The sequence below is a fragment of the Cupressus sempervirens genome, chromosome 11, assembly GCF_028749045.1.
Source record: "Cupressus sempervirens isolate cs-2001-9-10 chromosome 11, ASM2874904v1, whole genome shotgun sequence".
Classification (NCBI taxonomy): domain Eukaryota; kingdom Viridiplantae; phylum Streptophyta; class Pinopsida; order Cupressales; family Cupressaceae; genus Cupressus; species Cupressus sempervirens.
Window position 1 is genome coordinate 576,026,727 of NC_143128.1, and position 26,632 is coordinate 576,053,358.

A 26,632-nucleotide genomic window follows, 5' to 3' on the forward strand; every position below is an offset into this window, starting at 1 on the left:
CGAGAAATAAATTTAAGAGATTGGCCTGTGGTTTTTTACTGGTATATTTTTACCAGCTTTTTTCACAAAAATATTGTGTTATGTGATTTTGCTCAATTTTGAATTTTCTAGATTTGATTATTTTTCATTACAATTGGTATCATAGCTTGGTTGTTAGTGTAGAATTCATTTGTTTGGAGTGGTGAGCAATGACAGGAGGTTCTGTTACTAGATTTGAAGTGCAAAATTTTGGTGGATCACATTTTGCTCTTTGGAAGCTGAAAATTCAAGCTTTGGTGGTAAAGGATGGTTGTGATTTAGCTCTTAAGGCAGTTTCATCAAAACCTAGAAATATGAGCACAACAGATTGAAATTTGATGGACAATATTGCTAGAGTTACAATCCAGTTATCTCTAGCAGATTCAATTCTGTTCAATATTGCAGAGGATAAATCTGCTCATAGTTTATGGAGTAAGCTTGCAAAGTTGCATGAAACGAAGTCTGGCAAATAAAATTCTTCTACAAAGACAATTGTATAATTTAAGGATGCATGACGATACATCCATCACATATCACACTGACTAGCAAGTTGGCTTCAGTGGGAATTAAGATTGTTGAGGAAGATAAGGCAACAAATTTATTTTGTTCCTTGCCTAATAGTTGGGATCAGCTGGTTATGGCTCTCAATACTTTTGCACCTAGTGAGACGCTGGTCCTTGATGATGTGGTATCTGCCTTAATCTATGAGGATTCAAGGCAAAAGATATCTCAAGGTTCTTCTACTAATGAAGCCTTAGTTGCTAGAGGCAGAACTCAAGAAAGAACCAATACTGATTGTGGACAACATAGGTCCAAATCCAAGGGGAGGAAAAAGGTGAAGTGCTGGAACTGTGGTAAAAGTGGACATGTCAAAAAGGATTGTAGGTTGCCAAAAGTGACCAAGGAGAATCCTGCTTCACATGCATTTGCAGCAAATACTGCAAAAGGTCAAACGCCATTGGAAGACGGAGAGGTATTAATTTCTGAATTGAGATATTCTTTACTTCAAGTTTGGATTCTTGATTCTTGTATTTCATATGACTCCTCATAGAGATTGGTGTTCTTCTTACTAGGCATGTGATGGAGGTATAGTTTATATGGGAAATGACAACCCATTTGAAGCCATTGGTTGAAGAGGGTTAAGAATTAAGATGTTTGATGGAGTAGTTTGAACTATTCAACATGTTAAGCATCTTTCACTTAGTGTGTTTGATGAACAAGATTTTCGGTTTAGTGGTGAGCTTAGTTGTTTGAAAGTAAGAAAGGGAGTCTTGGTTGTACTTAAGGGACAAAAAGTTGGCAATTTGTATAGGTTGGTTGGTAAAACTGATAGCGGAGAGGCTGCTATAGTAACTAATGTAGAGATGGACTCATTAACGACATGGTATCAAAAACTAGGCCACATGAGTGAACGAGGTCTCAAGGTATTGTTAGACAAATATTAGCTTGTGGTGAGTGATCAAGAAAGTACTGTACACTCACCATGTATCCTTGCCGGGGTTCGTGGCTGGGCCAAGCCTCGAGCGGGGGTTTGGGGACGACAACCCTCAAGAATTTTTTTTTTGGGACTATTTTATCATTTTTTTTTTTCAAGGGCCAACATGTAATTATTCTAGCCCTAATTTTGTAAGTGGCAAAATTTTTGTATAAAATGGCCTAGGGTTAGGGATTTCATGATGTGTGATGCGATAATAGCTTCTTGCGGTAGGATTGTGCTATAAGAGATTGTAGATTGTAATCATTGGATAATAAGAATATTGGACTTGCTGTTAGTGGACGTAGCCCAGAGATTGGGTGAACCACGTTAAATCTTTGTGTCTCTTTTGTGTGCTTTATTATTTTCTCATATTGGATACATTTGCATGTAATTGTTATTTCTGTCTCTCTTATCCTAACAAGTGGTATCAGAGCGAGGTTGTTTCAGTTATCCTCTGTAGGAAAGTCTCACAATTGAGTGAGAGTGATGGTAGACGAGGGTAAGTTGAAGGTGGAGAAGTTTAATGGGCATGACTTTCAGTTATAGAAAATGCAAATGGAGGACTATCTTTATCAGAAGGATTTATGGCAGCCATTGCAAGGAAAGGCCAAGAAAGAGGGAGCTATGAGAGATGAGGACTGGGATATTTTGGATAGAAAGGCGCTTGGAAGTATTTATTTATGTCTGGAACAATTAGTGGCATTTAATATTATGAAAGAGAAGACGACTGAAGAGTTGATGCAAACCTTAGTAAAGTTTTATGAAAAGCCCTCCACTTCAAACAAGGTATTTCTCATGAAGTGTTTATTTATAATGAAGATGGCAGAAGGTGGATTGAGTGTTGATCATTTAAATGAGTTTAATATGGTTACCAGTCAATTATCTTCCGAAAATGTTAATTTTGATGAAGAAATTAGTGTTCTCTTGATTTTGTGTTTTTTGCCTAAAAGCTGGAATAGCTTGGTAATGGTTGTGAGTAATTTTGTTTTTGGTTCTAATACCCTAAAATTTGACGATGTTATTGGTGTTATTTTGAGCAAGGAAACTCGTAGGAAAGGCTCAGGTGGATCTACATTAGGAAGTGTCTTGAATGCATGAAGCAGAGGCAGAATGAATGAGAGATGAAATAATTCTGAAAATTGTGGGAAATCAAGTGGAAAATCAAAGGGAAAGAGGTCTCAATCTAGAGGACCAAGATATTGCTGGTATTGTGGGAAACTAGGGCACAAGGAGAAAGATTGCTAGACTCGAAAGAACAATGGAGACAAACAAGATGAAAACAAAGAGTCAAATGTGGTAAGTAATAAATTTGAAGAGGATGCTTTGCTTATTTCTTTAGAAAATGTTGATGATTCATGGGTTTTAGATTCAAAGGCATCATTTCATGTTACTCCCCATAGAGGTTATTTTCTTGATTAGTCCAAGGGGATGTTGGGCTTGTTTATTTGGGAGATAATGAGCCTCGTTGGATTGTTGGAAAGGAGAAAATTATGATTAAGTTGTAGAATGGGAATCATTGGTTACTACAAGAGGTAAGACATGTTCCAAGGCTGAGTAGGAATTTTAATTTCAATAGGGCAATTGGGTGATGAGGGTTGCACCATTACCTTTAATGACAAAAATTGGAAGGTTTCAAAAGGTTCCCTAATAGTAGCAAAAGATGTGAAAGTAAGCACCTTATATCTTTGTACAGATCATACTGTTCCTTCTACTTTAATTATTTCACAAAAAAATGAATGTTCAAGAATAGTTGTTGCAGTTGAGCAAGAAGAACAAAACACAGATGCTAGAGATACAAAAGATGTGAAAGTAAGCACCTTATATCTTTGTACAGATCATACTGTTCCTTCTACTTTAATTATTTCACAAAAAAATGAATGTTCAAGAATAGTTGTTGCAGTTGAGCAAGAAGAACAAAACACAGATGCTAGAGATACCGAAACAACTCTATGGCACAATAGACTTGGGCAAATGAGTGAAAAAGGTATGAAATTACTCCATTCAAGAAAAGTTTTACCAGGTCTGAAATGTGTGAATATGGATTTCTATGAAAGTTGTGTATGGAAAGCAAAAGAGAGTGAGTTTTGTGAAGAGTGGGAAGAAAAAGAAAAATGAAAAGTTGGAGCTTGTGCATATAGATGTATGGGGACCATCTCAGGTATCTTCCCTTGGTGACTTTCATTATTATGTTACATTTGTTGATGATGCAAGTAGGAAAGTATGGATTTATATCTTTAAACAGAAATTTGATGTATTTCAAACTTTTAAGAAATGGAAATGCTTGGTTGAAATGACTTTGGTAAAAGGCTAAAATGTCTCAGATTTGATAATGGTGGTGAGTATTACAGTAATGAGTTTGAAGATTATTGTTCCACTAATGGTATTCGTAGGCAGAAAATTGTTCTAAGGACTCTACAAGAAAACGGAGTGGCTGAACGCATGAACATGACAATAATGGAGTGTGCAAGGAGGATGAGGCTGCATGTTGGGCTACCCTTAAACATGTGGGCAAAGGTTGTCAGTAGTGTTGCATATTTGATCAATAGAGGTCCCTTTACTCCTTTGGGCTGTTGTATTCCAGAGGAAGCATGGACTGATAAGAAGGTGAGTTATTCTTTTCTCAGAAGCTTCGGTTGTGAAGCACTTGCACATATAGATTCTGAAAATTGAACCTAGCTGGAAGCTAAATCAAAGAAATGTGTATTTTTCGGATATGACATTGATGAATTTGGTTATAGGCTTTGGATTTTGAAAATCATAAAATTGTAAGAAGCAAAAATGTCATATTCAATGAGAAAGTGTTGTACAAGCATCTGTTGCCACAACATGAGAAGAAAGAAAATGATTATGTTGTAGTGGATGGTACTCCAAAAGATGATGGTCCAGTAGTTCCTTATGCTCTGCAACAATTGCAACAACAAATACCACAAACCCCAGTGAATGTTAGATGGTCCACAAGGTTAAGTAGGCCTCTAGAAAGATTTTCTCCCTCGTTGGACTTTGTTTTATTAACAGATGTTGGTGAACTAGAATATTATGATGAAGCTGTGTAGGTGGATACAAAGATTCAGTGGTAGTCGACAATAACAAAAGAAATGGTCTCCTTGTTGAAAAATCAGACTTGGGATTTATGTAAGTTGCCTGCAAGTAAAAAGGCTTTATAGAATAAATAGGTTTACAGGCTGAAAGAAGAGGATGAAGATAAGAAAAGATTTAAACTCAGGTTAGTTGTAAAAGGATTTGCACAAAAAAAGGACACTGATTTTGATTAGATATTTTCTCTAGGTGTTAAAGTGATTTATATTTTTATTGTTTTGAGTATTGTGGTTACTGAAGCTTTGCATTTGGAGTAGCTTGATGTTAAAACAACCTTTCATCATGGTGCTCTGGATGAAGAAATATATATGGAACAACCATAGGGATTTAAGGTCAAAGGTAAGGAGAATTTGGTGTGCTGATTGAAGACAAGTTTATATGGCTTGAAGCAAGCACCTCAACAATGATGTCTTAAATTTGATAGTTTTATGAATGATCATGGTTATAATCAGTGTCATTTAGACCATTGTGTTACATCCCAAATTTTGCCCTAAAATTTTAAACTGATTATAGCTGTTGAATCAAATTATTTCTTCATGATCGTGTGAAATTGAGTTAGTTAATTATAGCTGTTGTTATAACATGTGAAAATGAGTTAGTTAATTATAGCCGTTGTTTATTCCTTCATGATCATGTGAAATTGAGCAAGTTAATTATAGCCGTTGTATCGATTTAATTATCATATGAAAGTGAGTTAGTTAATTATAGCCATTGTATCAATCTATTCATGATCATGTGAAATTGAGTTAGTTAATTGTAGTCGTTGTACATATATGATGAGCTTGTAAAGTTAGTTATTCTGACATTGATGAAATCCCTAATGGTCAGTTGATGATTTTGAATTAGCAATTTATAAATCTTGAATTGATGTCTCGGCAAGAATGTTGTTTTGAATGGTTATAGTATGAAGACTGAAGAGAGAGGGGAAGCATTGTGAAACGGGGTCATTGGAAGGGGATGGTCGAATAGTTCAGTCATCAGAATCGACAGGTTTGACCTAAAACTATCTTGGCAAGGTTACTAGGACTTGGCAACATATTTCATGGTGGAACAACATGAGCTATAAGTGGAACATTATAATAAGTAATGTAAAATAAACATAAATTCTTACCTTTAAAGAACTATCAAATATTACTATTATTTAATTATTATTTTACTTTCTCAAATATGATCATATGTAAATAATAATAAAATGACACCATTACATTGATAATAATAATCCAATGATGCCACCCTATCATTACGTACACATAAACATAAATGGGAAAATAAAATAATAATAATTTTAAAAACCTTTCATCTTCTTTCTTTTCCCTCCTTTCTTTCTTTTTATTTTAAGCCGATTTGAATGGCTTTCGAATATAATCTTGTAACTGAAGGAAGCCGTAGAGTCTGGCTTATTCTATATTATGGATTCCCTTAATCGATTGTTGGCATCCATTCTTTCTCCTTCAACATTCATTTCTTTTGGCAATCAAACTCCTTTGTTAGATGTCCTTATAATTTGCAGAGTCAACCGATATCATACTGTGCTTATCGATTAAGTTCTACCAAATCGCGGATCTCAAAGCTGGTGGCGGAATTCATTCCAAACGCTAAGGCTTCAATCAAACTTCTGGGCAGAGTCACGTAAGGGACCTGTTATAACTTGTGAACCCTTTTCATACTCTTTTTACTATTAAGTTTGATCATAGAGTTTATTCCTTAAGTCGTCAATGATATGACATTGCTATATAGTTTGTAGTTTTCCTTGGTTCATTTCTTAATGCATAAGCCTGTTGTTTTCCTTTGCAGAGTTTGTTGTTTTCCTTATGACAAAATGACAATGATTAATGCATCTAGACTATCGTATTCCTTGATAAGACTGTCTTATTCCTTGTAAAGACTGTTGTCTTCCTTGTAAAACCAATCGATAGCCTTTTATGATAATTTACACTGATTATATGTAAGTCTACCATTTTCTTTTATCTATATTTATATCCGAATATGCATAATTTCTCTGAATCATTTAAGGCCAATGCAAAGAAAGTTATCATCCCGGATAGAATCAATTGCATCCTGATATAAATATAAACAACTGGGAGTAAGATGTTGAAACCAAAACACCAAGGAATTCACCAGGCGAAAATGCCAGAAGGTGGCGAAGAAGGTGTAAAATATCAATGTGATTTTAATTTGAAAACACCAAGGAATCACCGACTTGATGGCCTGAAAATGGTGAGGAGGTGTAGAGGAATCTGGAGGTGTAGAGGAATCTACAAAACAAGAATGACATCAAAATAAATAAATAACATGATAAATAATGCATTAGCTCATGCATGTTCCACTTATAAAGGATGTTGTCAAGCCAAGTGGTGGAGATCGGGTTTGTTGACCCACATTTTGAAATTCTTGGCCAGGGTGGAATTAGGCTGATTTGTCGAACAAGTGATCTTTGTTGATTGTCTAGATGCTTCAGTTATTTTGTCGAATATTTGTTGGGACTTCAACCCACTTGAATACTCTGACGGATGGATTAATGAACATCCCAAGCCTGACCTCGGGGTAGGGAGGGCTGTTCTATTAAATTAGAATAAGTGGGGATAAGTAATGGTCCGCGGTTGGGAGGTTAAGCCTATGTCAATGCTTCTCCTCTCACCAATGCTAGAGCTTGGACAACAAGTAAAAGAAGTTTCACAAATTATACTATATGTTCTTTTAACCTCTGGATGTTTAGTTATTTCATTTCAAGATGAAAGCTCTTTACATTACAAATAGCATTGCAAATTGGTTTTTACTTTAATTACATATTTCTTTCAAGAATATTTGTTACTTAATTTCAGTTGAATAATTAGAAGTAGATAATTGACTTCATTGAATAATATCTTAATTTGGTATTTCATTTCAAGAACATCTGATATTTACTTTCAGCTGATTATAAAGTTAAATGCTAATATCTCGTTTGTATTCTTGGTAGAATAAATATTGTATATTGAAAAGTGTTTGTATTCAGTTATATTGTTGATGGAAATCATAGTCTTGTGAAATGGAATAGGAAGTTAGATTAAAATTTGGTTAGGAAAAACCATATGTTACACATTGTGTTTATATTAAGAGGTTGGATGATGACAACTACATTATTTTATGTTTATATGTTGATGATATGCTTGTAGCTGGGTCTAACATGGATCACATTAGGAGAATGAAACAACAGTTGATATATTAATTTGCTATGAAGAATTTGGGGGCAGCAAAATGAATCCTTGATATGAAAATTTGTAGAGATAAGAAAAACAAGAAATTGACTCTATCTCAAACTGATTATATTGAGGAGGTGTTGCAACATTTCTGTATGGAGAATGCCAAAGCTGATTGCACACCTTTGCCTGGTCATTTGAAATTGACTAAGGAGACGAGTCCAAAGACAGAGGAAGAGGAGGATAAAATGTCCAAGGTACCTTATGCTTTAGCTGTAGGAAGTTTGATGTATGCTATGGTATGTACTAGGACAAATATTGCATATGGAGTGGGTGTTGTTAGCAAATATATGAGTCATCCTAGAATTGAGCATTGAAATGCAGTTAAATGGAGTCTTAGATATCTGAGAGGAACATTTAGTAAATGTTTACATTTTAGGGGCTCTACTACTGATTTATAGGGTGATGTTGACTCAGATTTGGCAGGGATCTTGATACCAGACAGAGTACTATAGGTTATGTATTTACTATTGGTGGGACAACAATGAGCTGGGTTTCTTGGTTACAGAAGATGAATGCTTTATCCACTACAGAGTGTATGTTGCTGCTACATATGTAGTTAAGGAGATGATTTGGCTTCAATTCTTCATGGAAGAATTGAGACATCCACAGAGGGATAAGTAGCTGTATACAGATAGTCAGAGTGCTATTCATCTTGCCAAGAATTCTGCTGTACATTCAAAGAGAAAACACATACAGCGGCAGTACCATTTCATTTAGTCAATTTTGGATGATGGACAATTAAAGCTGCACAGTTTACAAATGTATTGACAAGGGAGAAACTGAACTCCGCACAGTTTACAAATGTAGTGACAAGGGAGAAACTGAACTCCTCTTTAGCTTCAATTGGTCTTCTAGATTGAACATAATAAAGGTACAACTGAGTCTAGGGAGTTTCGATTCAGTGGGAGCCTCATGTGTTAGCGATATTGCTACAAGATTAGTCTCCAAGTGGGAAGTTGTTGTTTAGTATGAAGACTGAATAGTCACCAAGTGGGAGATGGTTAGCTTGTGGTGATTGATTAGGAAAGTACCATACAGTCACCATGTATCCTTGTCGGGGTTCGGGGTCGAGCCGGGCCCTAAGCAGGGGTTTGGGGGTGGCAGACCCTGAGGATTTTTTTGGGCCTATTTTACTGGCTATTTTTTCTAGGGGTCATGTTGTAATTATTCTAGCCCTAATTTTGTAAGCGATGAAAATCTTGTAAAATTTTTGTGATGCGACAATAACTTCTTGTGGTGGTATTGAGCTGTAAGGGATTGCAGATTGTAATCAGGTTGTAATCACCATATAATAAAAATATTGGACTCGTTGGTGGACATAGCCCAAAGATTGTGAATCATGTTAAATTTTTGTGTTTTGTGTTCTCTTTTGTGTGCTTTATTATTTTCTTATATTGAATACATTTTCATGTAATTGTTAATTTTGTCTCTCTATTCCTAACAACAAAGATCTTCTTGGTGTTAAATTGAAAGATTGAGTTTTTGTGAACATTGCTTGTTTGGAAAGCAAAATAGACTAAATTTTTCTAGAAGTGTTGCTAGAAGCAAAGATGTTTAAGATTTAATACATTTAGATACTTGGGAGTCTCTTGTAACTTCTATTGGACATACATTATATTTTGTTGCATTTATAGATGATTATTCCTGTATGGTGTGGATATATCTATTAAAGAAGAAATCTGAAGTGTTGTCTTGTTTCAAGAGATTTGGGCTTTGGTAGAGAATTAAAAAGGTAAGACAATTAAATTTCTTAGAATAGATAATGGAGGTGAGTTTTGTTCAGCAAAGTTTAACCAATTCTGTAGTGAACATGGAATTGCAAGACAATTGATGGTTGCAAGGATAACACAACAAAATGGTGTTGCTGAAAGGATGAACTGTAGAATTATGGAGGGAGCTAGATTTATGTTAAGCACTGCTAGTTTGGAGCAGAAGTTTTGGGGTAATGCTGTTAACAAAGCTTGTTTCTTGATCAACAGATCTCCCACTACTGCTCTTGAAAAAAATCTCCCAAGGGTGGTTCGATCTAGTGGGAGCCTGATGTGGTAGCGGTATTGCTACAGGATTAGTCTCCAAGTGGGTGGTTGTTGTTTAGTGTGAAGCTTGATTAGTCACCAAGGGGGAGGTTGTTTAGTGTGAAGCTTGATTAGCCACCAAGTGGGAGATTGGTAGCTTGTGGTGACTATCAGGAAAGTATTGCACACTCACCATGTATCCTCACTAGGGTTTGGGGCCGGGCTGGGCCTTGAGTAGGGGTTTGGGGGCGGCAAACCCTTATGATATTTTTGGGGCTATTTTTTTGGGGGGTCGACATGTTGTAGTCATTCTAGCCCTAATTTTGTAAGCGACAAAAATCTTGTATAAATTTTGTAATGTGACAATAGCTTCTTGTGGTGGTATTAAGTTGTAAGGGATTGCAGATTATAATCAGATTGTAATCACTGGATATTAAGAATATTGGACTCTTCGTTGGTGGACATAGCCTAGGGATTAGGTGAACCGTGTTAAATCTGTGTCTTGTGATATCTTTTGTGTGATTTATTATTTTTTGATATTGGATACATTTGTGTGTAATTGTTATTTCTGTCTCTCTATTCTTAACAACAGAGATCTTCTTGGTGCTAAATTCAAAGATTGAGTTTTTGTGAACATTGCTTGTTTGGAAAGCAAAAAAGACTAAGTTTTCCTAGAAGTGTTGCCGGAAGCAAAGATGTTTTGGATTTAATACATTTAGATACTTGGGAGTCTTCTATAACTTCTATTGGAGGTACATCATATTTTGTTTCATTTATAGATGATTATTCCTATATGGTGTGGAAGCTTGATTAGCCACCAAGTGGGAGATTGGTAGCTTGTGGTGACTATCAGGAAAGTATTGCACACTCACCATGTATCCTCGCTAGGGTTTGGGGCCGGGCTGGGCCTTGAGTAGGGGTTTGGGGGCGGCAAACCCTTATGATATTTTTGGGGCTATTTTTTTGGGGGGTCGACATGTTGTAGTCATTCTAGCCCTAATTTTGTAAGCGACAAAAATCTTGTATAAATTTTATAATGTGACAATAGCTTCTTGTGGTGGTATTAAGTTGTAAGGGATTGCAGATTATAATCAGATTGTAATCACTGGATATTAAGAATATTGGACTCTTCGTTGGTGGACATAGCCTAGGGATTGGGTGAACCGTGTTAAATCTGTGTCTTGTGATATCTTTTGTGTGATTTATTATTTTTTGATATTGGATACATTTGTGTGGAATTGTTATTTCTGTCTCTCTATTCTTAACAACAGAGATCTTCTTGGTGCTAAATTCAAAGATTGAGTTTTTGTGAACATTGCTTGTTTGGAAAGCAAAAAAGACTAAGTTTTCCTAGAAGTGTTGCCGGAAGCAAAGATGTTTTGGATTTAATACATTTAGATACTTGGGAGTCTTCTATAACTTCTATTGGAGGTACATCATATTTTGTTTCATTTATAGATGATTATTCCTATATGGTGTGGATATATCTTCTCAAGAAGAAATCTAAAGTGTTGTCTTCTTTCAAGACATTTGGGCTCGGGTAGAGAATAAAAAAGGTAAGACAATTAAATGTCTTAGAACAGATAATGGAGGTGAGTTTTGTTCAGTAGAATCTAACCAATTTTGTAGTGAGCATGGAATTGCAAGACAATTGATGGTTTCAAGGATAACACAACAAAATGGTGTGATTGAACAAATGAATTGTAGACTTATGGAGGGAGTTGGATGTATGTTAAGCACTATTGGTTTGGAGCATAAATTTTGGGGTGAGGCCATTAACAAAGCTTGTTTCTTGATCAACAAATCTCCCACTACTGGTCTTGAAAATAAATTTCCTAAAGAAATATGGAAAGATAAGCCAATTGATTACTCATCTCTTCGTATTTTTGGTTCTGATGCTTATGCACATATTCCAAAAGAGAGTAGAAATAAGTTGGACAAGATTCCACAAAATGTATTTTTCTTGGTCATGTAGAAGGTACATAGGGAGGTTGTGGGATACTGCTGCCCACAAGATTATTGTTAGTCAAGATGTATTCTTTAATGAGAAGGCATTAAAAGGAGATAAAGAAAAACAAGGTGTTGAAGTTATTCCAGTAGAAGTTGAAAACCATATTGCCAGTCCTGATGTTTTAGATGAAGAACAATTAGAAGGAAACCGTCCAGTTGAACAACAACCAGAAGAGCCATAGGGTGAAGTATCACCCATTGTAAGAAGATCCAATAGAGCATCCAAAGCACCTGAAAGGTACCCTCCTTGTAATTTTGCATATGCATTACTAACTGATGTTGGCAAACCCTATTCATATTAGGAGGTTTGTTAAACAGAACATGTAGACAAATGGAGAGTTGCTATGGAAGAGGGGATGGAACCTCTTTATAAGAATGAGACTTGGGAGCTTGTCTCATTACCTACAGGAAGAAAAGCTATTGGGAACAAGTATGTTTTCGAGGTGAAAAGGGATTTAAATGACAATTGAGAGAGATATAAAGCTTGATTGGTGGCCAATGGGTTTGCTTAGAAATTTGGTATAGATTTTGATGAATTTTTTTCCCTTGTTGTACGTTTGAGTACTGTTAGAGTTGTTTTAGCTCTTGTTGGTAGCCTTGATTTGGAGTTGGAACAATTAGATGTTAAAACGACCTTCTTGCATGGTGATCTCTTTGAGGAGATTTATATGCAACAGCTGAAGGTTTTAAGGAAAAAGGCAAGGAGAGTCTTGTTTACAGATTGAAAAAATCGATGTATGGTTTAATCAAGCACCAAGATGTTGGTACAAGTGGTTTGATTCCTTCATGATGAGTATAGGTTTTAATTAGATGTAAAGTTGATCATTTTGCGTATTTTTAAAAGTATGACGATGACAGTTTTATCATTCTACTTTTGTATGTACATGATATGTTGGTTGCAGGTCCCAACATATTACGATAATAAATAATCGTTTATTATTAGTTAATGGTAATCTATTGTAAAAATCTAGTTAGCTTTAGTTAGCTTTCTTAGTTAGAGTAGAATGTTTCTATTCTTTATGATCATTTCTTAAGGAAACATCGTTTCATTCTTTTGTATATAATGACCTTTCGGTCTCTGTTAATAACAAGCAAGTATTTATCAATTCCTTCGTAATATGCTATTAGAGCGTGGTTGAATTTTTTTCTGAAAATAAGAATTTCTTAATAGAAATTTCTGTATTATTAATTTCAAAATTATTCCGCACATGCCTGCTTCCTAATACCTAGTCATGTCTAGGGTTTCATTTTGCTTTGATCTTGGCTCGGGCTTGCAGGTCTGAAAAACATGAATTCTGTTTCCAACTTGAAAATCGCAGCCATCTGCAAATCGCGATTTTCTGTTGGTTGTTTGTCTACAACTAACCTTTATTCTAAGCGTTTCCTTGGGTGTTCTTTCTGTTATTCACGACTGTAAACAAACATTGCAACTGATCACAAAAAAAAAATGCGGGCAACTTGAACCGTCCATCACATTTTTTTGCCATCGATTTGATCCCTTACGCATGCTTCAGACACTCTATGGTGCCATTTTTGCTCCCCTCAGCCATTGACAACCTCAGACTAGCTATTTGTGACCACAAATCATCAATTTTTCTGCTTCTAATCTCCATTTTTTTGCAACTTAGACCGTTCATGGCTGCCTACTAGGGTTTTCTTCAAAATCCTAGCTTTTGACCTCAATTTTTTCCAAATTACAGATTCTTGGTGGGTTTTTCGAGAGCTCAACTGGGTTATCAAGTTTTTCTGGGTGCCTCAATTTTCATGCCTCAATTTTTGAGCCAGCGGATCTAGAAAACGAAAACATATTCCTTCTGGGTTTTTCGAGCTCTCTTTTGGGTCACTCTCCGAATTTTTTGGGTCTTCTGTTTTTTGCCTAGAAGAATGTGCCTTAACATATTTTCACATATTTTCATTGAAAAATGTGTCATGGCATCTCTGACAAACATTTTGCTCGAGCACATCTCCAAATTCAATGGTCGAAATTATGGCATTTGGAAGTAGCAGATCATCACAATTTTTGAATACTGGAACATTGATCAACTTGTTATGGGTGTTACGAAGCATTCAACTGCTCCTAGTCTTGATCAAGATACATGGGATTTGAATAATCAAGAGGTGGTGATGGTTCTCAAATTATCCATGGCTGATGATCGGCTTTCTCAGATTCCATCCGGCAAGACAGTTGCCAAGATCTGAACGTATCTCAAAGGTCTTCATGAGACTTCTGACAAAAGCAAAGCTTTCTTTTTGAAGAACACTCTGTTTTCTATTGTCATGGATGAGTGAACCTCGCTCCAAGTACACCTGAATAGGATTCAAGAAATCCGTGATCAGTTGCTTGCCATTGGTCTCGGTCTCTAGTTATAACAAGCAAGTATTTACCAATTCCTTCGTAATACAACATGGGTAAACTCGTCCATTTGGAAACTTGGCTTGCTAAGGAATTTGACATTAAGGACTTAGGAAGTGCAAAACAAATTCTTGGAATGAGGATACATAGAGATAGAGATAACGGGAAATTATGGTTGTCACAAAAGACTTATGTTGAGAAGGTTCTGTAACGCTTCAATATGCTGAATGCACAACAAGTTAGTACTCCATTTATTGTTCATATTAAGTTGTCCTTAGAATAATTTCCTAGTACAGAAGTGGAGAAGACACGTATGTCTCATGTATCGTAGTCATTAGCAATTGGAAGTCTTATGTTTGCCATGGTATGCACTAGACTAGACATTGCGCAAGCACTGGGAGTTGTTAGTCGATACATGGAACTGTGAAGTGGATTCTTAGAAATCCAAGAGGCACTTCAAATGTTGCTAGTTGTTATAGTGGGAGTAGTCTTCAAGTAGATGGGTTTGTTGATGCAAATTTTGGAGGAGACAAATATAAGAGAAATTCGACTACAAGATATGTTCTCTTTAGCTGGAGGTGTTGTTAGTTGGGTTTCTAAGTTGTAGGTAATGGCAGTATTGTCAACAACAGAAGTAGAGTATATGGTAGCAACACAGGCTAGCTAAGAGGTGATTTGGCTTCATAGGCTTTTGGGTGAGTTACAAGTAAAATAGGACAAAATTGTTTTACATTGTAACAATTAAAGTGCTATTCACCTAGCATGTAACTCAACCTATCATTCAAGAACAAAGCATATTGATATTCAATATCATTTTGTTCTTGAAGTGGTAGGAGGAAAGATATCTTTGGCCAATATTCACACAGATATCAACCCTGTAGATATTATGACAAAGGTTATAGGAGGAGAGAAGTTCATTTGGTGCATAACTTCTCTTGGTCTACAGATTACCTGATAATAGGTAGCAATAGCAATGGTTTCTTGATAGAGGAATTTCACAAGTTTGTAATTTGACTTCAAGTGGGAGAATATTGGAATGTGAAATCATTATATTCATCATCTAGTTGTGGTTGAGTTAATAAAAGGGGTTGGGTCATTACATATGCCCATGTAGCGCACCATTAAGGTGCTTGGTGTAGGCAAAAATGCCATAGACGTCTAGTCAAAGGCACAAATCTTTTGGAGACTTACTATAATTAAAAAGTTTGTACAAAGTTGACTTACTATAAATAGTAAGTCATTTTGGTGACTTGCCAAACAAAGTAATTTGGACAAGTGTTTAACATGTAGTCGTATGAGTCATACTTGCTAAATTTAGTAAGTGGAATGTATTTCAAACTCTACAACTCGATTGTTAAAGGCAACTCAAAGTCATGACTATTCATACTTTTTCAAGATTGTTGTAACTGTGAAAATTCCTGAGAAATAAAGTTAAGAGATTGTCTTGTGGTTTTTAACTGGTATATTTTTACTAGGTTTTTCCACGTAAATACTAAGCTATGTAATTTTGCTCAATTCCAAATTTTCTACCCTTGATAATTTCTCACTACAAGGTCTAGGCTGGGACTTTATGAAACAAATCGAACTACAAGAGGGAAATGAGGGAGTTTAGAGTCAAAATCTCATCGAATTGTTGTTTGGATAGTTTCATGTTTAAGAGCAGTACTAAACTAGGGTGTAATCCACCTCATCTCGGGTATTAATACCCAAACTTGTCCAATTTCCAGCCCCCTTAACCATACTTGTTTTACTTTTTGTAGGTGGGAAGCATGATGAGTTGATAGTCACCAAATTTGGCATCTTGGGGACATGTTTTGTCTTGGTAACCAAGGCGTTACCCAAGAGAGGGTGGAATCTGCCCTTTCTTGGGTATTTTTACCTCAACTTTGCTCATTTCTGCCCAAAGTTTGAGCACAAACAACCTGGCCCCAATGGAGAAGTTATGAATTTTACACTAGAAAATAATTTCAATTCGAAATGGCCATATATTTTGTAATGTCCCCATTTTTAGCAGGTTCCTGCAGTTGGCCAGGTCAGTTCACCATCGAGACCCTCGTTAGCTGATAGTAGGATTTGAGGGTCTTAGTTGTGTGGTTATAGGCTTTCCAGCAGCATATGGTGTGTTTTGGCTCCGTTTGAGGGACTTGCTATTTATAGTAAGTCAATTTGCTGGTTTCGATGAGCTCAGTTGAGTTAGAGGAGTTGGAGGATGCTCTCAATTTTTATTTTGGGTTTTCAGTTTGGGCTCCAAGAATCTTGGAGGGAGTGTCTATTTATAGTAAGTCACCTCGTCAGGTTCATTCATCGTCTTTCATCGTCAGGATCACTTTGATGTTGTTGGATTTCGATTTTGATGCTTCTTCAGTTGTTTTCGCAAGATGGTTGAAATTTTTTATTATTCATCTAAATATGCTAAGGTTGCTATTTTGTTAGTGTTGTTGGTTGGTCACCTTAGTATCATAGCTCGTTGGAACTGGGACGAAAAGTTCTAAATCATGGGAATAAGAAACAGTGGTCTTATATGTCAGAATTTGAAGTTATGGTGGAAAAGGTCATTTCGGAGCCAAAAGCAATTAATAAATTAGTTTATAATGACACTTTATTATGTTTTAATGTTGTGTGTGGGAAGCTTCTTAAGTGAAGTTCATTTGGGAAACTTTGTGCCATTTGAAGATTATAAATATGAGCCCATTTGATGAGTAAAGCATCTGATTGATTATTTTCTTTTGTTGCTTGCGAAGAGTTTCTAAGTTTGCCGATTTTTTTGCCCTTGCTGAAGTATAAGGGTTTGGAATTAAGAAATGCCTATAATTCACAGCTGAGGTATTGTGAATTAATTTTGAGAATTGTTTTAATTAAATTATAGTATTTCCCAATTGTTATGTACTGTACCTGGGAATTTCATTGTGGCTGGAGAATTTGTGATTTGGAACACCAGTATTTAAAGAGGTTAAAGAATTGGAACACCATTATTTGGAACACCATTATTTAAAGAATTGTCTACTGTTTGGCGTGGTTAAAGAGGAATGTACTGTGGCTGTCGTCTCTGTATTTCGTAGCGATTTCAAACTTTGTGGAAGGCTGCAATCAATTATTGCGGGGCAGCAATCAGGTTTTAGAGCACCTGTGATTATAAGTGAGAATCATGTATTTTTGAACTTGCAAATAAATTGGATTATTTCTTGAGAGTTGCGATTCATATTTCATCTGTTAGAAGCAAAGAAACGTGAATCGGAATCGGATCGGAATCGGCAAGGTCGAATCGAATCGTGAATCGGCAATGAATCGGCAATGAATCGGCGATGAATCGGCAAATTTGAAAAAACCCGTTAAATTTAAAGATTTTAACAATTTAAAACTTATTTCATGCACCCTTTATTGAATATAACTTAAGCATACTATAACATCATCAAATAGAAGTTAAAACTTAACATACATAAACATGAAACATAAAATCCATCACATACGTAACTATGTTATCTAAGATTCTAAAATGTAAATTGTAGGCTAGCTGAAGTAAATAGAAATCAAATGATCATAATGATTTAAATCATAGAATGTATGTAAGATGATCCATAAGACATCAAATTATAAATTTATGTAAGAATCTAAGATGAAGATCCATGAAAGTTTGAAACTTTGAAACATATGTCTATCAATGATTCAGTATCAATATCTGTATACAAAATATAAAAACAAGGCTCCAGCTCAAGCCTCAGGCTCATAGTCATCATCATCCTCAACATCATCCTCAAGCTTGGCTACAGCCTCAGCCTCAGCCTCTGAGTATCCAGTCTGCCTAGTAGCAAGGTGTCTAATGTAGGTCCTAGAGGACTGTCGAGCCATATCTCCCGCATATAAGATGGGCTCACGAATGTCGCTAGGGCCTGTGTCTGTGCGTGCACGTGTGCGTCTACCAATGCCTGAAGAACGTGCTCTAGCTGCCTCAGCCTCTATATCCACCTGGTCAATCCACGCACGGTCTTCCTCAGTGAAGACTGGATCTACAACCTCTGTGAGCCACTCTGATTCTGGATCAATCTCCTCCAGAATGATCGGAGAGGAGTCAGTGCCCAAAATCTGTCTGATCCTAAGACGGAGGTTGTAATGAACGAAGACAAGATCATTCAACCTCTGCACTGTCAACCTGTTTCTCCTCTTCGAGTGGATGTGCTCGAACATGGACCAACTGCGCTCACATCCAGAAGCGCTGCTTGGCTGACTCAGAATACGAATGGCAATTTTTTGAAGTTTTGGGGTTGTGGCCCCAAACATTTGCCACCATCTATCTGAAATAAGGGAAAATAAAAATAATTAGTCTCATTTACAAATTACAAATTACAAGTTAACTCTAAAATTACATAATCAACTTTAAGTTTAGAATCTAGATTCATGAACATTGAATATATTATTTAATTTTTACCTGGCTGTATTGTTTCCCGAGCATCTATGGCTACCCTGCTAGAGAAAAGTGGCCCTTCTTTATTATTGAACTTATCAAGCTCAATAATTGCAACACTGCTATCCTCATCAGTACTCAACCTCTGGATCACTGTATATAATCCGGTGAGAACCTCCTCATCCGCCTTGAAGTCAGGACGGAAACGAAATGCCGAATTCAAAAAGTAAGCTGCTGTATGGATGGGTCTGTGGAGCTGATTCTGCCATCTCCTATCAATGATGTCCCAAATAGGGGCATACTTCTCCTGCACTCCTGCATACTGAGCTTTAATGGCCTCCTTGGCCCTATCCATGCCCTCATATATGTAGCCCATAGAGGGCTTCTCCCCATCAGCAGTTCGTAGGAGAGATACAAGAGGCTCAGTGGCCTACATATAAAGTAAAACAAAAATTTGAGTCAAAACTTAAACATAGAATAATTCAATAATATAAGGTAAAACTAAATCATTAAACAATTAGCATAGTAAACTGTAAAATATTAAATGTTAAATTGCAATAAAATTACCTTAAGTATTTCTCTAGCAGGTTTCCAAAAACCATCATCATCAAATATGCAATCCACCACATCTATCCCTGCAGTGGTCGTAGCATAGGAAGATGAAATCCACTCCCGCCCAACAAACATGCTCCTCAAATCATCCCTTGATGTCAACAAGGACTGCAAGGTGATGAAATTCGAGGCAAACCTCGTGATCCCTGGACGAGCTAACTCTTTGTCTCCTGTGTACTTCCTCATTGTGCTAAGGACAAATGAATGATTATAAATAAACTTACATATGTTTTTTGCCCTTTCCACACATGACTTGACCCACTCAAGTTTGCCAATTTCCTCCAACATGAGGTCAAGGCAGTGTGCTGCACAAGGGACCAAAATATGGTGGGGTGCCTCTCCATCAAAAGTTTGCCTACAACAATTTTAAGATAATTAGAAATTCAAATTTCAAACATGTTAGAACTTAGAACTTAGGAAACTTAGAAATTCTAAGTTAGAATTAGAAAAAGTTCAAAATTCAAATAAATTTATTTTCAAAACTTAAAAAGTTAAAAGTTTACCTGCAGCAACATAACTTGCTGCATTATCCGTCACCACTTGCACCACATGTTGTTCCCCCACCTCTGCTATAACTTCCTCAATAACCTCACATAAGTATGTGGCGTTTTTTACATGAGCAGAAGCATCGATGGATTTGAGGAACATGGTATATCCTACAAGTAACAAAACAACGAATTATAATTACTATTAGCAATCAACAAATCAAAATTTGAAATAGTCAATCACGATTCAAAATTATGTATGTAGGAAAGTAGAATGATCAATCACCTCCACAGGATACAAGAAAATTGAGGAGTGTTCTTCCCCTCCTATCTGTCCAACCATCAGTCATGATGGTGCAACCCTTTTCGATCCACTCCTTTCGGTTGTCCTCAAGCTCATGCCTCATATCCTCAACCATTTCCTCCAGGAGGTATCCACTCAACTCAGCCTCAGTTGGGGCTTTAAACCCCGGACCACAAATGGCAACTGCATCTATCATGTTCTGCCAATAAGGAGTCCTGTCACAAATAGATAATGATATTGATTAGAAATTTAGATGTCAAAAACTAAAATCATAAAACAAGTAGATATAATTAAAGTTTTACTTTTACTTTTAACTTTAACTTTGAAGATAACAAAGAAAAAAGAATCAATTACCTGGCTGCAATAAATGGAATGTTGCAAAAGTACCAGAATTTGCAAATCTCTTTTCTGGCAGCATCATGAATCTCCTTGTTCAAACCCATGCCCTCAAGCGTGGGTTGGGAGCCAGGAGTAGTGCGGGGCACAAAGTAACTATCCATTCTGCTTTTCCGCACTCTAGGCCGCAATAGGTTGGTGTTGGACTCTGTCTCAGTATGAGACCGACTACCACTAACACTCACATGAGCACTAGCACTAGGATGAAAAGGAGGCCTAGAAGAACCCTCCCCAACACAACCTACGGATGCGGAAGCTGATGCAGATGCACTTGCAGATGTAGATGCGGTTGCGGATGTGGGAGCACGGGAGCCAATACCTCTTAACCCTTCAAGTTGCATTTTCTTAGTCAACTTGTCTTGTTCAATTTTTTCTAATGCCACTAAACAAGAGCGTTTTGCCTCAGCGGTTTGTTGAGTGCAAACTGTGACATCATGGCCAGGTATGCCAGCAATGTGGTATTTCAATCTATAGATACCTCCCGAATTTATTTTTTCTTTGCAAAATATACATTTTGTTTGATATTTGGTTCTCCCAGGAAACTCTTCATTATATTTCCAGCATTCATCTTTTTTACCCATTGTGGAAATTGGAAAATGAAAGCAAAGGGCTGCTGCAATAAAAAAATTCATGTAAAAAATCAAAGTTTGCAACTAATAAACAAAAACTACAAAACAACAAACCCTAGTTTACAATTTAGTAAAAGTTAAAACTAAAAATAAAAAACATTCAAGATTTGCAAATGAACACTAAAAAAATTTAACAAAAAATGCATACTACACTAACATGCAAAAAAAAACCAACACTTACCTCTTGCAAATGAGTTGAGGAGTGTTGATATTGACTCCTTAATGCTCCCAATGCAATTTATGGCCTCCCCAAATGGACTTCTGATCTCTTTGGTGCTCTTCCTTCTTGCTGGTTGGAAACCTATGGATTCTCTTTTCTCTTCTTCTCTCTCACTCTTCCTCTCTTCTACTCATACTAAGCAAATAGAAGGCTCTTTAGGGTTATAACAAAGAGGAAAGTCAACTTAGAAAGCAAATAAAACATGTGTTTTTTTTAAAAAATTGAACTTTCTATCCTTGCTGCCGCGGCCGATTTCTGGCGATACCCGATGGCGATTCTGGCGATTTTTTCCATGAATCGCCGATTTTGGCGATTCAGGCGATTCATGCGAAAAAATCGCCACCAGCGATTTCCGATTCCAAAAAAATCGGGAGCCATGAATCTTATCGCGATTTCGGCGATTTCGGCGATTTCATGGCGATTTTTGGAACTATGGTTAGAAGTCAATTTCCGGGTTCATTATTGCATTCTTGTAAATTCTTAGAAGTCAGTTTTTAAATTGGATATTAGTAGCATTGTCATCAATCATAGAATTACTTTTGAATTGTTTAGTGGTGTTCATTTGTCCAAATTGATAAAGACTTAATCAATTAAAACTGTGAGCAGCTGGTTGTGAATTTAAAGAATTATTTATTGAGTGATAATAATTTGCCTGCCAAATGTTTGACAAAATATCAGATTGTTGATTAGCAAAAACAAGTTGATGTTTGTTTGAGGGTTTTCACAATGGTATCAGAGCTTGCTTGCAAAGTGTTTAGTGAAATGACAAACAATTGAATTATAAAAGAATTTGGTGTTTGATGAAGTTATGACCGGTTGGGGTTATTATAGTGGTATTAGAGCTTGCTTGCAAAGTGTTTGATAAAATGTCAAACAACAGGATTAGCAAAGAATATTAGTGTTTGTCAAGGTTATGACCGGCCAAGGTTATTACATATTTTGGTTGGCCCCTAGGAGAGAGGTTGCATTTTAATTTAATTAAATTTCTATTGGTCAGCCCCCTTGGGTAGTGTGCCTTTACCCCCCTCACCCCAAGTCGCCTATAAATAGAGGCTTCTTTTCATTCATTTGAACACCAAATCCAAATGCGCTCTTCTCTGTTCCAATGTAGCAGCAAATTCCTTCAAATTTTGGGCTGCAAAATATCTCTAGTGAGCAGTGTGGGAACTTTATCCTTAATGTAAGCAGCAAATTCCTTCAAATTTTGGGCTGCATAATATCTCTAGTGAGCAATGTGTGAACTTTATCCTTAATGTAACCAGCGAACTTGCTTTGCTACTAGCAATCAATTACTTCTGTTTGTAAAAGTGAACTATATCCAAGATTTAGCAGTGAATTATTAAAGGAGTGGCCAGTTGGAGTTATTACTCCTGGTCTTCCTCTAATCTGAAATGAAGTGGGTAGGAATGATAAATCTGGGCATGTTGTAGCAGCCCAAAACAAATTCAAGGTCCAAAATTTCATCAACTTGGATCAGAATTTAGGTAATTTTGCATGGAAAGAGGATTTAATATCAAATTAGAAAGGTTTAATAATGGCATGGAAATTCTAAGTCTTCTTTCATTTTGTTCATTTGTTTATAAATTTTATTATGCCTATAGCCTCTTTCTTTTGTTTATGTGAGGAAGATTGGAAGTGAGGTTGCAAGAGGGAAGCTATAGGAAGACTTCAAGCTCATGGCTTTCAAATGAGGAGGAGAATTCAACATCAACTCATCCAAGTACCCATCCAAATGAGGACTCCAACAAGTTCAATCAAGTTTACAACTCAAAATGCAAGTTCAAAAGATTTAGGAAGCAAGTCCAATCATATAGATCACAATGGCAATTCAATTTGAGAGTCAAGATGCAAAGTTAAAGCTACAAATAAATCACACTTGAGAAAATTTCCAAAGGATGGAGGTCTTAAATGTTGAGAGATACTTTCAAGTGATCGAACAAGAAATATTTGCAGTTTTAACAAAAACCTTTTACAAGCCAGAATTTAAAGCACAAGCTCTTAAATAGATCCACAAAGATGAGAGGGATGAGATGGCATTGAGCTGTCCTCTCCAATCAGAAAATTCCATACTCAAGCAAAAGCAATCACAACATGCCAAGCGTCCTATTTTCTCGTTCGCGATCAAAATCATTGTAATTCTCTTATTGGCCCACAATGTGGTATCATCATGTAATTTGTTGTAAATTTGGCAACCTTTTTTAGGGTTTGTGGGGTTAAATCTTGGCCTAGTATCTTCAATCGATCATGGCCCATCATTGTATTTGAACAACTATAAACGGCCAAGGCCTTTTCATTTGTTAAATGGGTTAGAAAGTTAGACAATTGGTGGAGCTAGAAGCTAGAGAGCTAGTAGTAGAAGTAGAGTAGGCTAGCTAAGGGTGAGGCTTGATCAAATTGTTGCTATGATGCTCTTGAAGTAATAGATTATTCATTGTTGGTTCTTTATGGTGAATTACTTAATATTGCTTTGAAGTGTTGCTTGGTTTCCTCAATCTTTGACTTGGAGTAGTTTTTATTTCATGTTGAAGTTGTTTAGATGAATAGAAGTAATTGTGGATGTTTTCTTGATTAACTCGGACAAAACTGGGTACTGGTCTCTTGTTATGGTAAGAGTGCCTTCTATACTAAGCCAATGATTGAAAGCACTTAACTTTAATTGATGTTCACTCTTTAGTTTGCATCCATTTGATGGGATTGGAGAGGGGATCTTGATTTGAAAACAATTTGGGTGTTCCTTAGAAGCTTGCACTAGATGGGTGGAGTCGTTGATTATGCTACATGTAGTAGAGTCCAAGTCATCGATGATGCCTTGCATTCCTAGTTAGGAGTAGCAGTAGTCAAGGCTAGCTAGTGTAAGTTTGAGTTCAAGTGGAAAGGCTTGAAGATCAAGTCTATATTTTCATTGCACATTGTGAAGCCAAATCTTTAGAAGTGCAAGAGTTGAAATCATTGAATGAATAGCATAAATCCCCAAGTGTTTACCAACATTATCACATCATTTCACTGAGTGAAAGTCCAAAATAGTAGGAAACTTGAACTCATTTCATGGTCTTACATTGCAAGCTTAGCATGAGAGATGACCTTACATATCAAGAGATGGTTGGGTAGTTGATGTTTCATCTCGAAATATTGAGTATTTGATTCTGCATGTCGCAGTGGAACAAAACCTAGATCAACGCATAAATAGCCTAAATCAAAAGAATTGATAGACTAGATGGTAGAGTTGGAGAAATACTTCTTGCTTGAATCAATCAAAGAATCCCAAAGGGTCAAGTATGTGAGCAAAAACTTGAAGGGACATATTGCATGGTGTAACTTTTTGCAAAGTGAATATGTTAGGAAAGACAAAAGAAATTTGCCATCTGGGATGGCATGGTTATGGCTTAAGGGGAACTTCATGCCACAAAACTTCATATGGACTTATTTGAAGCTAGAAGGAAATGTTTGTAAAATAGAGAGATGAATACTACAAAAGTTGTTCCACAAATGATGGAGCACATTAGAAATGGGTGGGTGTGGAAGAGCCGATAGGTGTTGGAAGACAAACTTGCATGTAGAAAGTAGTTGGGAAAATAAGTTTTGTTTAGAGCTCAAAGGATGAGCAAACTTCAAGTTGTAGAGGAAATGTAGGCCATAGTGAAGGTAGCTTTGGAGAAGCCTACCATGAATGTGGTCAAGTGAGTTGTCGGGCATATGAATGCTTGTTATCCAAGAAAGAGCAGGGCCATAAAGAAATGAGTGCATGCAGAAGCCAAGGAGAGGAGAACAAAGTGGAAAGCATAACTCTAGGGTCCAGAGAATGGAGAAAACTTGATGATGCACAAGCTTTTTCTTAGACAAGTCAAGGATATTGTTACTTTCTCTCTCTCTCTCTCTCTCTCTCTCTCTCTCTCTCTCTATATATATATATATATATATATATATATATATATATATATATATATATATATTATAGAAAATTCATATATTGCTGGCCCTTGCTGTGAAACAAAGTCTTCAAACTACCCCTCACCTCTCTCTCTCTCTTATATATATATATATATTATTGCCTCTCCGCTGTTACCCAAAAATGGTCTTTTGACTGCCATCTTCGAAATGCATCCCTTGCCATCCCTAGTCCCCATCCCCTAAATGCTCTGGAACAGAGATTTGATGCTTTCTGCAAAATATGACCTTAAATGTGGTGAATAGTTACGCTTCTTCAATACCAAGCCTCCCATATCCATTTTTTATTTTCTACTTCATGTGGTAGACATGTAATCCTTGCTGGTACAAATCTAGAATTGATTTATTGGTATGCAATGCTTGATAGAGTTTGAATCGTTGTAGTACAGTTTTGGTCAAGTGGCAGTCTCATATGCAAGAGGAGAACTTGATTGGGGTATATTTGATTAATTTGAAACTGGATGGATGCTTCCTTTCTTATTCCCAATGTTCAAGTGGAACTGTTTAAACTTAAGGTATGCATACCAACTTATACATTTCACAATTTTTTTGTGTATCTCTAGCTCTTTAAAATTTGTATGATGAGATTATTCCTTCGAGAGTGCATTACTTTTGGTGGTATAAAATAATAAATCTGTTAATCATATGAGGGATATTTTGTCAGTGGAAGTGAATATTTCATTTTCATAAGCAATTGGGTGATCAAATTAATATTCATAAGCAATTGGGTGATCAAATTGAATGGAAACTCTTTCAAATGAATATTTAGATACATTTGTCTATCTGAAATGGATGTTGCAGATTAGGAAATGTGAATATTGACAAAATAGAGTTTGCATTTTAACTCAAATGCTTCCTGATGGAGCCCAAATTTTTGGGCCTCCATTTGAGCATTTTCTCATTTCTTTTACTCATAAGTCAATGTCTTCATAGTTTTGTTTTCGTCAGTCTACTATGAAGGTGGAACTAACAAGCACTCCAGATTTTCAATGGGATGAAAAATTCAATAGATATGTTGAGCCTTTCTAGATTATAAGGGAAGACGGTGAATTTATACTTCATCATGTGGAGGATGATCATAACCTTGGCTTCATCGTCCCAGTACATGAACCTCTCCCACCCCAATACTTCATGTGTGTTGTCTTATACAAATGGTTAGGATCACAGACTGTTTTGCCAGTTTCATTTAGACATCTTATTCTGCCAAAGAAATATCCAGCTCCAAATGAGTTACTAGATTTGCAGCCACTTCCTGTATCTACATTAAGAGATCCTTCATATGAAGCTCTGTATCAGCAATTCAGGCATTTCAATCCTATTCAAACATAGGTGGAGAGAGAGTCCATCTTGATCTGTTTACATTGTACCTGTAGCTGCACTTGCAAAGGAAAGATGTTGTGAACGGGAAAGGTCACTAGATGTTGTTATCTGTAT

At 36.4% G+C, this 26,632-nt stretch overlaps 3 protein-coding genes across 4 annotated transcripts in view; 1 reads left to right on the forward strand and 2 right to left on the reverse strand.

The window, feature by feature from the left end:
* LOC149530952 (uncharacterized) overlaps nt 1–26,632 on the forward strand; it is a 96,975-nt gene that overhangs the window by 3,985 nt on the left and 66,358 nt on the right. The gene's annotated exons all lie outside the window — the stretch shown is intronic.
* Nucleotides 17,839–19,540, reverse strand: LOC149530953 (uncharacterized). Its single transcript, XM_089811080.1, has 3 exons — nt 19,175–19,540; nt 18,632–19,037; nt 17,839–18,497 (listed from the first exon to the last, which is right to left on the reverse strand). Exons 1-3 carry the CDS (start codon nt 19,505–19,507, stop codon nt 17,917–17,919), a joined length of 1,320 nt encoding a protein of 439 aa, XP_089667206.1. The 5' UTR covers nt 19,508–19,540; the 3' UTR covers nt 17,839–17,916.
* Nucleotides 19,546–21,663, reverse strand: LOC149530954 (uncharacterized). The gene is made up of 2 exons (XM_089811081.1): nt 20,363–21,663; nt 19,546–20,223 (listed from the first exon to the last, which is right to left on the reverse strand). Exons 1-2 carry the CDS (start codon nt 21,034–21,036, stop codon nt 19,983–19,985), a joined length of 915 nt encoding a protein of 304 aa, XP_089667207.1. The 5' UTR covers nt 21,037–21,663; the 3' UTR covers nt 19,546–19,982.

Excerpts from the sequence above, each read along its gene's own strand:
- LOC149530953 (XM_089811080.1), bottom strand. The coding sequence starts at position 19,507 with ATGTTGGAGGAAATTGGCAAACTTGAGTGGGTCAAGTCATGTGTGGAA. Across the intron at positions 19,038-19,174 it reads CTGCTAGAGAAATACTTAAG|GCCACTGAGCCTCTTGTATC; the intron begins GTAATTTTATTG and ends CTTTATATGTAG. Across the intron at positions 18,498-18,631 it reads TCGGGAAACAATACAGCCAG|ATAGATGGTGGCAAATGTTT; the intron begins GTAAAAATTAAA and ends CCCTTATTTCAG.
- LOC149530954 (XM_089811081.1), bottom strand. The coding sequence starts at position 21,036 with ATGAATTTTTTTATTGCAGCAGCCCTTTGCTTTCATTTTCCAATTTCC. Across the intron at positions 20,224-20,362 it reads ATTCCATTTATTGCAGCCAG|GACTCCTTATTGGCAGAACA; the intron begins GTAATTGATTCT and ends TATTTGTGACAG.